Consider the following 16,831-nt stretch of genomic DNA (forward strand, 5'->3'; position numbering starts at 1 on the left):
GTTACATGATTCGCGCATTTCACAGTTCGTTGACTCGAACATAACACCGAAAATGGCTTCCAGTGCCTAACAGCATGCGTTATTCACCTCCGCCTTTGCCCTCTATCTTATAAACAATTAACTGCTGTTTTCCTCAAAAAATGAATTATTTTATCCATAAATTTTTCACTGACATATTTATTTAAGGCGCCTTACAATCTCAAAGAGAATGTTAAGGAGAGTAGAAATAACAATCATCCATATTTAACCCTTGGAGGTGTATATAGGATGTCAGTTAATATGAAATTCAATAGCCTCGTGGTAACAATAGTGCGGCCAATTCAAGGGTTGGAAGTCCATTACAAGACCCACTACCCTGACAAGAATGAAAATGTATCTATTGTAATATATTACCTATTACTTATTATTTACTTATTACTTAGATGATTGTCAAAATAACATTATGTCGTGCAAAAGTAACGTCAAATTGATTTGTAAATGTTTTTGCTCGTGAAATACATTGCATCAGGGAAACATTCCCTGACAACTACAGTCACTTAACAGCTTGCAAAGAAAGTTGTCTTAACACAAAACTGCTGGATTTTGCCTTCTGTAGAGTAAATTCAGACCTTGACTTGCTTTACAGGCAAGGGCAGTTTTTTGCAGGCCTGGATTAGCTTCTTGGGTGGCAAGGAATGCATTGCAATCAAGAGTGGATACTGTTCCCAAGTTTTAGTTCTTGTGTGTCATAGTGAAATAAGTACTGTATATTAATGTATAGTTTCAAATTCCTGATCCTCACAAAAGATGTCTCTAAATAAATCAGAAATTGGAGGATTTACATCATCAGTGGTTTTAATAAAACATTGTACAAATCAATAGTAAAAAGTAGCAGGTGGGTAGTTTTAAAGGCCTGAAGGCCCACTTAGTTCTGGCCCCCGTTGAAAATTTGTAGTTAGAGACTCTCACAACAGCATTCTCCTGCAGTTTGAGATCTCCAATTTATGTTGCTTTATTTTTCCTAGAAGTCAACAAATTTAAAAAGAATTACATTTATGTTAAGAGTTCAGTGTACAATGAGGTTTGCATAAAGGATATTGGTAAGTACAAGTGAGCAAATCCAGCTGCTGTTCAAAGTAATGACAGGCACACCTCAAATCACATTTTTTTCTCTGTAAACAATTCTCCCTCCTCCGGTAAATTTATTATAATTAGATAATTCATGTATGTATGATATAAATCTACAAGAGATCCGATCACAAATGCTGCAATCTGACTGCTTGCTTTTTATTCCCTGATAGATAATAAGAAGAGTAAGAAGCTTACCAGTGTTCAGGAGTGAACACAACAAAATAATAATACAATCAGCCAGTGCACAGATAATAGAAGGCATGTCATGGCTCATATTTGGATGAAAAAAAACCTTTTTTTCAAGAGCAACATTGTCTCCCTATTTACATGCATGCCATAAAATGTAAAAAGTAAAGGTACTCGGGAAAAAATCACAAATAAGGAAAAAGGAAATAACAACAATCAAAAAATATAAGATGATACAGAAATGGCTAACCCAGGGGAACCAAGAACTCAGCAGCTACACCAATGGAAGGGATTCTTACATCACTAAGGATTCTATTATCCCTTCCCAACTTTTAATCTTCATGGTTGGCCAGGTAGTAATTTTTCTTCACTAGATCACACTCTTATGACAATACAAATAAACAGGGATCAGAAAATGTTCTTCATAAGATGTGAAAAATACCACAGTCATCCAAGTTTAGACCCAGAGTGGACCAGTAAGGCTACTTCATCTTTTAGGTAAATAACTGTACTCTACTATACAAAACAGGAATTAATATAGCACATAACATGCAAATTGAGACATACTCCATATTTGGGGTAGGATTAACCCATATAACAGAGGATTTGGGTACACCTCACTTCTGCACAGGATAAAAATAAAACAATTTCTTTTTTTCTTTATACAAGATTTTGCTTGAAACAACATTGAGGAAAAACAGTGATTCCTTTTTCCCTGTTTGCATGACTGTGCCAGTGTAAAGAGAGAAAAATGGTTGTTTTTAGTAATTAGAATACCAGGAAGTCAGAAAAATGTTGGTAGGAATGCCTGCATCACTTGGGATTAAGGGGTTTCCTTCTATCTTAGGATAGATTACTGATTCTTTATTTTATCTTGGTGCACCCAGTTTTAATGTACTTTTAAAATATGATAAACCAACTGAATGCAGTCTGTGAAAACAGGAAGATTTTCCTTCTTCCAAGGAATACACATATCACTGAGTATTTGGGTATCTCTTCTTGGTTAGGTGCATGCTAAGCAAGTCAGTGTTCCTTTCACCCTGGATTGCTGTCTTCTGTATAACTCAATCATGAAAAACTGTTGAACAAGCACTCACTAAAAAATACATTCTATTTTAAGAGGTGATGTTCTTTTCTTTAGGGATTTGAGCATCCCTTCACAATATTTGATCTCCAAGGGTAGAAAGTACCTAATATACTTTTTTACCAGTTCTATATTTCCTGGAATAAGTGTCAATGCTCCAATAAGTACCCTCTCCCATATAAGCTTCCACCTCCTTGGCCAAAATGTCAAATAAGCACCCCCCTTGAATAAGAGCCCCTTCATTCCTAACTTTTGCAAATAAGCCAGGATACAAAAAAAGAACCTGTTTCTAATGCCGGTTTATTTGTAACTTTTGGGCCTTCAACTACGGTGGTATCAGTAAAGTAGAATAGCTTTTTCCGTTCCAGTTATTTCCATCTCCATGTTCTTGCAAAGTTCCACTATGTAGTTCATCTGTTCCTTCAATATTTGTCCTATGGCTGCACTTTTGGTAAATGCTGTCAACTTCTAAGGCACAACGAGACCATTCTTTAGCCTTCAGGACAAGAAATTTCCATGATTATAAAGTTATTAGGATGCATTCAAAGGAAAGGAATTACAGCTCAATCACAATGTGATCAACAAGCTCCAAACTGTTAGCGCTATGCATATGCTTCATTTTGTAAGTTCCAATCGCATTGTTGTCATACTCCTTGGCTTCTTCCCTGTTTTTCAAGCAAATAATAGTTCCCCTTTTGTTAGAAAAAACAAAAGATGTTAAGATTGACTTTACGTCTGGGTGAATCATGTTGTAGTTTTCATTTTTCTTCTAAAGATTTAGCCAAAACAAAGTTACAGTTCTTTGAAAGAAAAACTCAATTGGTACTCCTCTTGATTAAAGGCCCATTTCCAATCTTGATGAAACGCGCGCCTCGGCCCGACTTCCTATAACACGAAATTCTCTGATCGCTGAAAACCTCTAAAATTGTCTTTCTCAAGAGCCATCCTGGACATATAGTCAACTGTTTTACGGTAAATACATTCGCCGTCCGTCATTTTACAGTTTCCTTACTGTATTTTGAATTTTGTCCGGTAGAATATCCGAAGGAAAATTTTTTTAAGTGTCACGCTTGGATCTCTTCCCACTCTGTGAACAGAGTCGGCGAAAAGGACAACCTTCGAATTTTTTCACTTTCTAGAAGCACTTGAGGATTCTAAATGAAGATAAAATATTTTCCAATAGAAATTGGTATTTTTCAAAGAGAAATATGGAAAAATATTAGACTGCCGGACGTTTAGTTATTCGAAGACCGTGCGCGGTGGTGTCCGGTGAAAGTTTTCTTGGTGTCACGGTTGGATCTCTTCGCACTCTGTGTACAAGGTTAGCGAAACGGACAACGTTGGAAGTTTTTCACTTTCTAGAAGCGCTTGAGGATTGTAAATTAAGGTAGAATATTTTCCAACGAGCGCAAGCTCCTCTCCACGGGCAGGAAACTTCAACTGACCCTTGGTCCTACTAAGATGGCAAACTTCAATTTAAAAAAATTGATGATCGAATGAAAACGTGGGGGATCAATATTTTCAACTTCTTCGAAATGCTCGCAAAGATTTTCGTGTTCCTTCTTCGCAACAACCGATCCATAAGCGTTTACTGCCTCGGAATCTACTAAATCAATGGATTCATCTAATTCCATACCGGATTAAAACGTATAGAACTGTTTTAAACACAATTATTTTGACAAGCTCTTCAAGCGCATCGAAGAAAACACGGAAGGTATTTTGAGACAACGTGACAAGGTAAAAAAATAACTGACCAATCAGAGGTGCTATTAAACAAAAGCGGTGGTTCAAAACAAAAGCAAACGACTGCATTGCATCAAGGTTGGAAATGGGCCTTTAAGTGCCCTCCTTCAAATAAGCACTCCCCCCCCCCCCCTTTTTAGTCAAATTTTAAATAAGCCCCCGAAAACTTATTCAAGAAAATATGGTATTTAACAAAGTTGGTACAAAAGTAATAATGAATATGAGAGCAATCTTCACTGTAATGAACTCTACTTTAGCAGTGGTGAAAATAAGTCCTTTAAAAAAATTCAGGCCTGTGCGCGATTTGAACCCACAAACTCTGCAATCCCAATGCAGTTCTCAACCAACTGAGCTAAGAAGCCAAGTGGGAGTTGGTCATTATGTTGGTTCCTAATAACCTATATAGTAATAATGATAATAGAAATTTACAAGTGAGAAAAATGGTGAAAGAAATTTACTATTGACATGTAACATGTTTCACTGATGTTACAATATAAATGAAGATTGCTTCCTTTTTTTACTGTGCTTTACTACTTAGTCAATCAAGTCCATTTAAGACCAAAAACTGCTGACCATTCCAATCAACTGCATGGGTAAAATACAATATATTTTCATAAGAACCTTTAATATAGAACATTCAGGCTGAGATAAACCAACATTTTAAGAACATACTAAGAACAGACCTGAGCTGAGAGTCAGTTATTATTTATTATTATTTTATGATTAACAAAGTAACAAAATTAAGTTTGCAATTCTACCCAAGATTTCTTAACACCCAAAGACAAATGCCAAGACACTTTTCTTACTTGTGGTAAACTTCTGACAACATTGCAAGGGTCAGTGGAACAATAAGAATATTTCACACACACAAATAGTAAGTAAGTCAGAAAAATTATATATGATAGTTCACAGCCCCAGAGTTAATAAAAAAGCACCAGTGTTCAGTCATTTTTTCAGTTTCAAGTGAAAGACAAACGTGAAATAGACTGAAAAACCTATCACTGAGCAAAATCGTCCTTCTGTATTGTGGCACATTTAACTGATACCCATTTACCTCCTAAATATTTTACATGTGAAAAAACCCACCTAAAACTACTGACTGATGGGTCTTTTTAAGACATCTCACCACAAATTAAATGGACACTTCGCTTCACACACGAGTGCGAGAATAAGCTTTGGAAGGCAATTTTTGACGTCTGCAAGCAATTTTTATGTACACGACATATTGAAATGCACGCCATGTTACTTTCCCTAGTCTTCTTTTTTCTCTCAATATTATCGACTTTTGGTGTTCCGGAGGGGATACCGAAAATCTTGGTATTCTGGGTACGGTACGGGCGGGCATACCCTGAGATACGGGCGTACCCTGAGATACCCGGCAAAACGCTATGACAGCGGAAAGAATAGAGGGCAAGAACTTAGTCGTATGTCACCAGCCCATCAATATGGTCAGATAAATCATGCTCGAAAATTTGAGCATTATGCTTTAGAGCGTCACCCCTGAAGACAAAACGATATGCCAAAAATTATTCTCAAAATTTTCTTTATGATCGCAATTAAAAAATAGCTTTAGGAGCCCTCAACCCTCACTCATCCCGACCACCAAAAGGTTAAACTTGCTAAGAACATCTCAGAATATCTTTCTTGTCGAACTGTTAGTCTAGGGAATTTTAAAGAAGTTTAGTCATTATACCGGCATCATGCTCGATGTTCTGATTATAGCATTATGTCCGAAATCACGACGGCATAATCTATCTGACCCTACCCATGAGAGTAGGAGCCTCTTATTGAGTCATTGTTTCACACGTGTTTTCGAACAACGAGCGAATTCGATACAAAACAATTAGAAGCCGCTTTAACCGATGATTTAGGAAGATTTACAGTGAAAGATTCCTTCCTATTTTTTTTTACCCAGTGTTCTGCAACCTCTAAAAATAAATGGAAAGTACTAACACTTTGGCATTTAAGAGCAATTCCTCTGCTTGATCTTCATGTCTCAGCGGGGAGCAGTGAATCAGGGGGGATTTAGAACAATACAAAAATCAAGCAGGAAAGATTTAAGTCAGACTTTGGGGTCAATCTGTTTTGGTTACAAACGCTAATTAGAAGGAATACATTCGGTCCTGTTAGAGGCTTTTTAAATTGAGTTTCTCATCAAAAGGATAATATAGGTATGATTAGTATGTTTAAACTTTGATGACATTTCGTCGCTTTGAATTCCGGTAACGCTAGTAATCGCGACTTATTTCTAACGCAGTTTCTCTACCTATTAAGGTAATACCACTCCATTGAGCCTGAAAGTAATTCGATTGAGGATTATAGAGCAAAAGTAGTGATTCCACAGGCCGAAAGAACATTTTAAAGATTACATTTCTAAGAACCGCGACGTCTTTCAAAATATGGTCGAGGCGGCTTTCCAATTATGAAATAACAATCAGTGTCAAGACCTCGGGGGCTTTGTTTGCTCTTGCACAAATATCTGTCGGAAATATGACAAACCACTGTCAAGGACCACAAAATTCTTCGACTGAAAGTCAATATTTAGGACAAGCCGTGATTCATTTGAATACGATAGCTAGCGTCCTGTGCAGCCAGTAAAGACCAGGCATTAAAACCGAGATTAACACCTTTTGAAGATGCACATGCATGTTTTCACGACAGTCCGGACGTCTTAGGGAGACAGATACTTTTAACAGCGCTAACCGCAGCGGATTGAAGGTCTTTCTGTACAGACAATGAAGAGCGATATTCTCTTGCACTGATTCTTTGTGACAAGTAGCCGTTCATTCTGTGACTTTTCTGGATCGGCTTAAAGCAACGCTATCCCTGTTATTTAGTTATTGCGCGGTTGACGCCTTGCGTTACAAGTGATACGGTATGCCGAGCTTGCCCCGAAGACCCTAAGAGTAGTACATTTCGGTTCATATCGCTGGATCAGGCGAGTGTTTATCCTTTGCCGTCGAGAACTCGGTCGAAGAATTTCCGGCTGGGCTCGAATACAGAGTATGTGAACCACACTACACAAATATTATGTTTACCTTGGAGAAAAAACTACAAGCTACTACTACTACTGGTCACCGAAGAATTTGAATTGGATCCCGGAGGGCAATTAGCGCAGCCAGCGATCACACAATGAGTGAAATTCGTAAATCAGAAGGATTCACCTTGTTGGTTCTCGAGGTTTTGATAATCATGCTAAATACTCTAGCAATTATTGTGATTGTCCGCTTCAAACAGAAATACAATCCAGATATTTTGATTTTCACATTGGCCGTTGCAGATCTACTAAAGGCGCTCATTCCACTAAACATGACTCTAGTAGCATATTTGAGGGGCAACGAAATGAAGGAAGGATCGCCGTCGTGCATGATCTTTGGTTGGACAGCTTTCACGCTAAACTGTGGAATAATGCTCGTGATGACAATAATGGCTATTGATAGATATGTTGCGATGTGTATGCCTTTTAGGTATAAGGAATATCTCCCGGAAAAACGACTTATTTACATAATCATTGGAGTCTTCTTCTTCAGTGGAGCCCACTCCATGTTGCCTTTGACAGGGATCGGTAAAATGAGGTCCTATAGCAACGGCAGCTTTTGCCATTTTGACTTCGATTCCACGAGACCTGCTAGTATGGGTTACAGTATCTTTATTCTGGCCCTCGGGTTTTCGATGCTAGCTGTAGTGATATTTTGCTACACACGTGTCATGTATAGCGTCAAAGGATTAATGCGTCGCCAACGTCGAATGTCCACATCCACACATGACATAGACGGTTCAGACAAGAAAAGACAACAGATGAACCAAATGTTCGCTCGTCTTATGATCGTTATGATGGTGGCCTTCTGTGTATCGTGGCTTCTCTTCTTGGTAAGTTTGTATATGACTGTGTATTTTTTTAACCTTTGATTAACATCCTTAGCTATCATGTGATTTGGACCGTTTTCAAGGAACCTTCCCGATTTATGCTATTGTTATGGATGTATTCTTCACGATGAAAGCAGTTTTCAAAGCAATGTTTAGTATTTTCTGAGTTTCTCCAGAGTAAAATCGTTATTAGGGTTTCGCTGGGTTTTGCAATGTTTATCAATTGATCCTTTAAGTTTTAGAAATCAAACGAATATGACACGACATCTTTCGATTGTTGGTGCAATCATTCACTTTCTGTATGTCTCGAAACCGTTCGTCGATGAAGTTCTTCGTAAACCTGCTCAGGCAAAATATACTTCCTTTTGTATCTTCATTTTATATCCCCACATGTGCAAACTGAACTCCTAGGCCTAGTTCTATTATCATAAATGAAATCGTTGACGACGGGGATTCTGAGAATATGCATGGCAACAAGCAAGTTCTTCGACTGACTAGACAAATACAGCTAACTGCTATAAATAAAATAGAATAGTTCGCATGCTATTATTTTCCGTATGTGGCCTAACGCGAATATGTATAGAAAACGGAAAAGCGAGATCCAAACTAAATACGCTTGATTATTGTTGAAAAGAGCAACCGAAAATCATAATAATGTCAGAAAGGCTATTGAAGCTGAAGTTTTATGCGCAGAACCTGACAGAGACCTTAATGTAACCTTAACAGCCTTCGCATCTTTTGCATAGCAAATATTTTTCTTACTCGCTGCTCTGTAATAAGTACCCTGATTGGTTCCTGTTGTTTTAATGTTTTTCCTTTCATTTCTTAATGGTGTTAAAATAAATCGGCCATTTTAGCTGACAGTTGGTGACCTGTAAAAGACGCTAAGCTGAACTTCGCCCAGAATATTGCGTGTTGAAAGTTGAGGTCCATTCAATAGTCTCATTTGTCGCGTGTTTCTCAGTCTCCTTCGCTAAGCGACTATTGGTAAATTGTGACAGTTGGAAAATTGGCTCGACATCAAGCCGATCTTTGCTCAGAAAATTGCGTGAGAAAGGTCGAGTTCCATTAATTGTCTCATTTGTCTCATGTTTCAATTGTTATGACAGAAAACAGATCTTCCTTCCGTATTGTGTTAAATGATACACAGTTTGCATTCCCTCCGTTTTGAATAAAAGCGTTATCAAAGGAGCGCTGTGGTTTCTGCTTTCCTGATAACCCAAAGAAGATGCTCTGTAGTAAATGAATGTATATCCTAGATGTTTAATCTGATATGGAGAGTAACGTAAACCAATTTAAGAATCCTTGGTATTTTAACAAACACGAGTGAAAGGGCCCGCACGTCCGGAACTTGTCCCACTTTGCATTGTATGAAGCGTCAGAATAATTTAGTGCTGTTTACCCCCAGCACTTTTTCAGTTTTACCCTACAGGCTGCCAGTGCCTATCTGTAGTCCTAGGTATGAAGAGGCCTTGTTAGAGTAAAGTGTACTGATAAACACAGCACAGTGACCTAGCCGAGGATCGATCAGAACTGGATACTTCGATCCAGTTCGGTATACATCGGGCCAACCTGCCTGAACAGTATCTTCAAGGTTTTCTCATATTTTGACTTACGTTTTACCTTCAACGATTTGATTCCATATCATTTTCTGAAAAGCAATGTTCTTAGACAAAGACGGGAAATAAATTGAACTTGACTTACACATTTGAAAACCATCGTCAAAAAATAATTCTGGAATCATTAAACCCCATTCTATTTCAATTTGTCCTATCCTAATGATACCCACGAACACTTTTACAATAGCGCTAGATAGAAAGATGAAACTCCTCCCATCTGCAAGATTGTTAGATAAAGTTGTGTCAAAACTTGGATTGTCCGCTTTTGGGAAAATTATGAAACTATGCTTTACAAAAACAAATAACAGGGGATTTCAGTAAAAGATTATTAAAAATTATGATTGATACTTCCTTGTTTTCGCGTTAAGGGGATTGCTGCCGCAATGTTTGGATTAAGTGAACTTTTGACTAGATGTTGCTTGGAATAGTTTGGAAACAAGTCAACACAGAGATTCTTGAGCTCATATAAAACTAACAGAGAGCCTAAAAGGGGCTATGTAATTTTGTCCTCTATGAGCATCTCCTACGCAAAACCACTGGTAAAACAAATAACGTGAGCGCAAATACTTCTACATGTACCTTTAGTTAAGGGAGTGGTTATTCATGCATGAATTTGATGAGCAAATTTCGAATTTCATGTAATGTGGAAATGTTTATTATATTTTAAGCGGTCGTTTTGATTGAACATCGTAAGGGCGTCATGGAAAAGTGATCATCTTTTTCTTATCAGATCGTCGTTCTTCAACACGTGAGCGGTTGGTTTGAAATCCCTCCTTTGGCACACTTCTGGTCGATGCGGTTAGCTGTTTTAAACTCTGTTTTAAACCCAATTATTGGTGCAGCTATGTGCAAGCCATACAGGAGAGGATACTTGTTTATTATATGCACATGTCTTCGCTGCTGCTGCGGTTTTCGCTATAACATGAAAGGTATGCCAAATACAATGTACACCCACTTCCAGCTGGGGAAACGTCAACTACGATTTTGTGTTTGGCCTTAGTGTTGTATATGAAGGTTTAGGTATCTTAAGATGGTAACTTGGAAAAACAAGCAAGGAAGAACACAAAACAAAACAGAGATAGTGTAATAAGCCGATACATTCTAAGCTAACCCTGCTTTCCGTCATCGGGAATTCAGTGTTTGTCACCGTTTGCCCTGCGAGTAAGTCTCGTTTCCAAAGTCTTATGAAACTGTCATCCTCTGATGCTAAGTAGAAATTATGAAAATTCTTTAGCCTCCCAGCGGTGTAGATTTCGTAGGAGTGACACAACAACCTGGCAATCTCGATGAAAATCAAACTCTCGGAAATAAAAAAATCAAAGTTCCATTATTTCACTGATGATGTTGATGGTGGTGCCTCCTTTCATAACTAGGAGAAGTTTGCCACCTCATGCAAAGATCTTAAAGACCTGTAGAGACACCTCTTGTTGAATAATGGATTGGTTTATAGCGGAGCTCGCGGAGTGTAGCCCCATAATTGTACAAAATAGTAGTAACCCATCAAGCCGAAAAAATTTGGATGTACGACCGTACAAGGCGCTACTTTTAACAAGCGTGGTCAACTGTACTGCGGGCACGCCGACGCCACGGCTTTGTCCAGTAGTCCTGTGGTCAGTGCACTGGGCTCCGAGTCGGACGACCCGGGTTCTAGTCCTGGCCGGGGCAAGGCGTTGTGCCCTTGAGACGTGCGGGAAAAAAAAATGCGAGCTCCGCTTTTAAGCTTGGCTAAATCTATATATTACACGTGAACGTTTAAACCACCCCTACTTGTGGCGTGACACCATCGTAAGTGGACAACCATTTTTATCGCTGTCATTACACAATCGTAGTTTACCACCTGCAGGCAAAACTCCTCTTTACGTCCATATACGTGACCAGCCCCACCGACCCACAAGGTTTTCGATCATGAGATCTGCAATTTTAATTTTTTATCATATTTTCCCTATCTCAATATTTTCAGATCCATGGAAACACACCAGAAGATTGTCCACTTGCTCACGGACCAGCTATGTAGGAGATAAAAATAAACCAGGTAAAAGCCCGACCGAGAGCGACAAAATCAGGAACGTGCCCTCTTTTACCAGCTATAATGATTCTGGAATTGATGCTGACAGCAATGAATACGAAGGGAGCTTCGGGTATCAACAGGCTGGAATTATGAATACTACTTGTGAACTGGATAATACTCCTGCCACACGTCATGCCAAAAAACGGCCCAGACTCACCCAGAAGCGCATCTCTTTCAAAGATGAGGTGGAGTTGGAAAAATTAGCAGAACTGGCCCTTGGGGAAACCGAGGCGCAGAATGATACCGTAGGAACATCCGACTCACAACAGTTCTCAATGGCATCTTCAGTTGATGTTCAAAGAAATCTAGTTATCACCAGATCTGATGATAACTACCAAGGTAATAGGACTGAAAGGGGCCTCAAAAATACCTCTGATGAAACCCATCTAATTGCAGTGTCTATGGGCACAGAAAGTGTAATTCAAGTTAGTTCAGATGAGAAGCAGAGGGGGAATCAAGATGCTTCTGGTAAGTAACGCGTTAGATCGTATAATATTGTTTTAGAGAAGCAATAGTGGGAAAAGAAGAATCGTCCTACATCTCTAAAACAAACTTTATTTTGAAAAACAAACGTGCCCGTACCAACACACACAAAGAGTTACACTTGACCTTTTAAGTACATGAAACTGAAAAAAAAGTTCCAAATTCACTGGAAACTAGAAAAGGCGAAGTATGCTCCAGAAAGCGTGTAATTTTTATCTCCCCTATTAAAGCGCATAGTGCAGTTATGAAACTGAAAAATATCGCAATTTTCTAGTGTCCTGACTGGTCCCAATCAAGGGTATTAGCTCATATGCCGTTTCACCCAATATGGAAAATAGTACCGCTAAATGTCACAAGCTGAGTTTCTTTTTTGGCTGCAGTCGAACGCTTGTTTCGAGCAACGAAAAAGAAGTAAATAAATATTAATCAATTCCATCTCTTCTAATCAAACCATGTAACTAGATTTTTCATGGAAATCTTGTTTCCCAGTAATAAGCCTGGAGAAAGGATTATATGCAAACAATTTCTTGTCAAATCGTGGTCAGTGGTCGAAGAATGAAGAAGAAGGAAAAGTTTCTGTATCATGTAAGGGACCTTTACTAATAGCGAATTCCCATCCTGTGCGCTTCTCATTGATTAGTGTGTTTTTTTAATACTTTCTGTAGGAAGCAAAGAGAAATTAACAGAGGACACTACACCCAACAGTCACTGTAACAACGGAAGTGGAACATATTTAAATGGACACATGAAGTCAATGGAAGACAAAACTGGAAAAAATTATGTAAACTCTAGGAATAGCTTTTACCAAGAGCAATCACACAAACATTCACCAATCCACACAATCCAAGTCACTCATTTTGGAGTTGACAAGAACTCCAATATAAACACAGCAACGTTGAAATCACCAATTTTGACCGACAACCATAGATCAAAATCTCCCTCCGTTTTCTTGCCATTTTCACCCAGGAGTAGTTCGTTTATTGAAAGGGTTCGGAGGACATCAGCGCCAGAACGGAAGCTGCGATCTCAGTCACTTTCGAAGGACGATGGTTCACTGGACGCGCCCCTTTCAAGCTGTATTGAAAGTATTTCAAAGAAAACAAAGCCAAAAAACTACGATTCAACAAAGAAACAACGTGGTACTGATCCAAGAACTGGGGCATTGTTTGACATTCGGAGAACTAAAGCTGATGAAGAGCTGTCATTGGACTTCTCTCCACACCTTGGTAAATCTAGGAGCTTCGAATCAGTATTAAGCAGCAGCGATCAACGCAGGTTAGATGAGCCAGAGTTCAGGGATCTTATCGTATCACCTCGTCGGGGACGTTCATATGCTGTCAACGATGAACTTTCTCAAGGGCTTTGCAACCACAGCTATTCTGAATCTGATCTCACCTCTACTTCCCCAGAGAGAGTTTTCCTGACTGAAAACCCCTCATCTCGAGGACACAAGGCATCACACACAACTGGAGCACAAGGTAAGAATCTCAGAGAGCAATGCAACGTTCAGCTTAAAGATCCCTGTATATAAGGGCGACATAAACTTCACGTTACCTCAGTTCTGAAAAGAAAAGAGGACCTTTCTGGCCTTTCCTTTTGGGCATTGACAACCCGAGGTATCAGGAGAGGTTATCCATAACATGAATTAGTGAGTCTCTGGCACCGTAAAGCATGCATATGCACCGTTTCTTCCTCCTATATGCATATTATTTGTAAGCAACTATTGAACCAATTCATTCTCCTCTAGCCATGGCGGCCAATCATTCTCAGTTCAGTTACTCGATTTCTTACTTTGTAATTTTCAGGGGATGCAAAAAGATATCAAAGCGGAGAACAAATTCCACAAAACATACTACCCTCACCAGACAGGATTTACAGACAACTCAGCGATTTGAATAAAGAAGAACTTGCCGAAGAGTTCTTCTGTTGAGTTATGAAAAAAATCAGTTGACTGTCAAACCTTCACAAGCCAATATGGCCTTTTTAACAAAAAAGTGAACGAATTCTACTTTTCTTTCGCCTACGGCATTTCTTGATATGAAGGAACACTCTGCTTCTGGAATTTTCAGACTTTTCTCTCTAGTTTGGTTGTTTTCTGGTTTCGCCTTTCGTTTCAGAAATGGAAACAGCCGTTCATCATTAGCATAATTAAACATATTAGTTAATAAAAGATGGATTTTTTAGCCGTATAACGGTCCTTAGTGTCCTGAATCATTAACTGTAGGGTCGATTTTATCGATGAAAAGTTTCTTGCTGAATCTCGTGCCTTGATCTCGAATGTATCAGCGTCTGATGTTAAAATAACTTTTGAATAAAACGGGAACAGCCCCTCAGTGAAGGCATTTATTGCCTATTTAATCTGTGGCCCTCATGTCTCTCGGTAAGCGGATTTCATCCTAATTGTTCGTTGATGGCATCACCAGACAATTCATGAAACTGTTTTTTAGACAAATCTATCTAATTTTTCTTGCGCACGTTCGGTTTTGATTTGGTTCATAACCTCATAACCTCAGCCATGCCTGGTGACGTCACAGTACTCCAGCAGCGGTAGATTCATGGATTTATACAAGCGATTTGCAGAGTCTCCTGTGAATAACAGTCTCACTCGTGAAAGAATTTCTTGTTTCCGAGATAACTTAGTTGCGACATGTTTAAGATATTCATTATATACTTCTCAAGCATAAAACCGGCCAAATACTTGAATGCTGTGGAATGTTTAAGTCCGCCGCAGCTCCAGATATCTGCAGTCAGTGATTGATAGGTAATCAGAGAACCAGGCCATGAGAGGTCCGCACTCTTTACTTCTTTAATTTTTGTAGGAGACCTCCAGGAACAAGGGTATCGAGAGCTTTTCTCTGCCTTTCAAGTAAGTACCGCTAGCATTGCCAAACCGATACGTAACTGATTCAAAAACTCCGAAAATTATGTTTTTATGGGTGATTTCATTATCATGTAAATTGGTTTATCTACTAACCTATCTATTCACTCAGTTTTTGCTTGTTTTAGTTAGATTTATATCTCTGGGTATTATATACTTCGAAAAAGAGAAGTTTTTGCGATTTTATTCAATTAAAATCCAGTAAGGCTATCATGACGACGATAACTCGTATCATGTTAGAAGTAAAACTCTAACACTCGTTGTTTTGTTGTCTCTTTCTTTATTCACTCTTATTACTCAAGTTATTACAACGGGGACTAGCTCTGATCTCTGTAGGAAAGTGTGGGTCACCGCTTATAAAGGTGACACTTACTGAGCTGTCGATCTCTAACCTTCGTCATACTTTTACACTTAACTAGCGAATCACGCTAAACTATGCAGAGCGGAGTTTGCACACTAAGTAGATACCTTCGCGATGTTTATAAAGTAGAGTAATTTTCTTAGTAATTAATCATCTCTTAGCAACGTAATGAAAATATACCGATATCTAGCTGCAAACCGCAGTTTACGCAAAGACATCTGTCTCCATGTCAAGTACAAATAAGGAAAAGGTAACCAAACTCTACCTGTAAGATAAGACCGTCAAAAGGAATAAGAAATGATCAACTGGCTTATTACAATGTTTACTGAATGGCTTATGCTAATATATTACTTCCATTCATTTTCCAACATCAATATGGAAAACCCTTACAATGTTTTTCGATTAGATATATTACTACTTTTATCGTTTAATAATCAGTCATGGGATATGTCTGATATGCAGTCACCTAAGATTAAAAGATCAGGAAATGGATGTAATATGCTTCGGCTTTTATAACTGACCTTGCCTCTAGTGCCATAGTTACCGTTGGTGCTAGGAGTTGGATATTTGTCCCATCGAGCTTTGCGTGGAAATAATTATCACGAAGTTATCCTCATCGTTTGATCAATGTGACCCTTGCAACAAAGTATGTGTTGCCGCCTAAAACAATCTCGTACGTCGCATTTGTTTTCATGTTATTGCTTCCTCATCTAAGTGGGACGATTTGTTTTTTCATAGCGGTACTTTTCCGTGAGAAATGAAGAGTAAAATTAGCCCTATACGTAAAGTTCGTCATCTCTGCAAAGTCTTGGTTTCAGCCCCCTCAGCTGATTTTCGCTAGACTTTTGAAATGTCGCCTTAAGCATTCACTCCCGAGCAGCATTAAACCAACATTTCAGACTGCAGGTTTCAAAACTTGCAGTCTGAAACAACAGAAATATAGCACTGAATTCCGACTTAGTTTCGTTCATCCATCATTTAAAATAAATTTTAACAGCTTTTTAATTTTATAGTGAACAGAAACGAATCACTCTCTTTAGCTCACGCGGTTCCAATGTTGCCTTCAAATAAGTTACAGGAAGCTACGTTGCCATGTGAAATGGGGAAAGTTATTGAGGAGTTCTTCTAAGGATTACATGGATCAAGAGATGCCCAAGGCACTTGAACGACTTTCCATTGGTGTAGACATTCCAACTCCTTTGCAGTCGATGTACAAATATTGGGAAGATGGATTTATGCAAGCACTGTAAGGATGTAAATTAGGTTGATAAGGGAATGTTACTCAATGGTTGTGAAGAAAGACATTACTGTAACCATGAAGTGGTAAAACTTTGGTTACATCGTTGTCCACAGAAGCAGAGATACGATGTAGATCTTAATATTAAGCCTCCCCCACCTGAAGAGGCTAGCACCTCTCTTTTCACTCCGAATA

General features: G+C 38.7%; 1 protein-coding gene across 1 annotated transcript; it reads left to right on the top strand.

Moving 5' to 3' along the window:
• Window positions 1-6,419: 6,419 nt before the first annotated feature.
• On the top strand, window positions 6,420-14,517 carry LOC113678170 (uncharacterized). Its single transcript, XM_027195038.2, has 5 exons — window positions 6,420-7,993; window positions 10,340-10,538; window positions 11,570-12,145; window positions 12,826-13,638; window positions 13,966-14,517. The coding sequence occupies exons 1-5, from the start codon at window positions 7,256-7,258 to the stop codon at window positions 14,088-14,090; spliced, it is 2,451 nt and encodes an 816-aa protein (XP_027050839.2). The 5' UTR covers window positions 6,420-7,255; the 3' UTR covers window positions 14,091-14,517.
• The last annotated feature ends 2,314 nt before the right edge of the window (window positions 14,518-16,831 follow it).

The sequence above is a fragment of the Pocillopora damicornis genome, chromosome 8 (assembly GCF_964200805.1).
Source record: "Pocillopora damicornis chromosome 8, jaPocDami1.2, whole genome shotgun sequence".
Taxonomy (NCBI): domain Eukaryota; kingdom Metazoa; phylum Cnidaria; class Anthozoa; order Scleractinia; family Pocilloporidae; genus Pocillopora; species Pocillopora damicornis.

Coding starts and splice junctions, on each gene's coding strand:
- LOC113678170 (XM_027195038.2), top strand. CDS start 7,256: ATGAGTGAAATTCGTAAATCAGAAGGATTCACCTTGTTGGTTCTCGAG. Junction 10,539..11,569: donor TTTTCGCTATAACATGAAAG/GTATGCCAAATA, acceptor CAATATTTTCAG/ATCCATGGAAACACACCAGA. Junction 13,639..13,965: donor ACACACAACTGGAGCACAAG/GTAAGAATCTCA, acceptor TGTAATTTTCAG/GGGATGCAAAAAGATATCAA.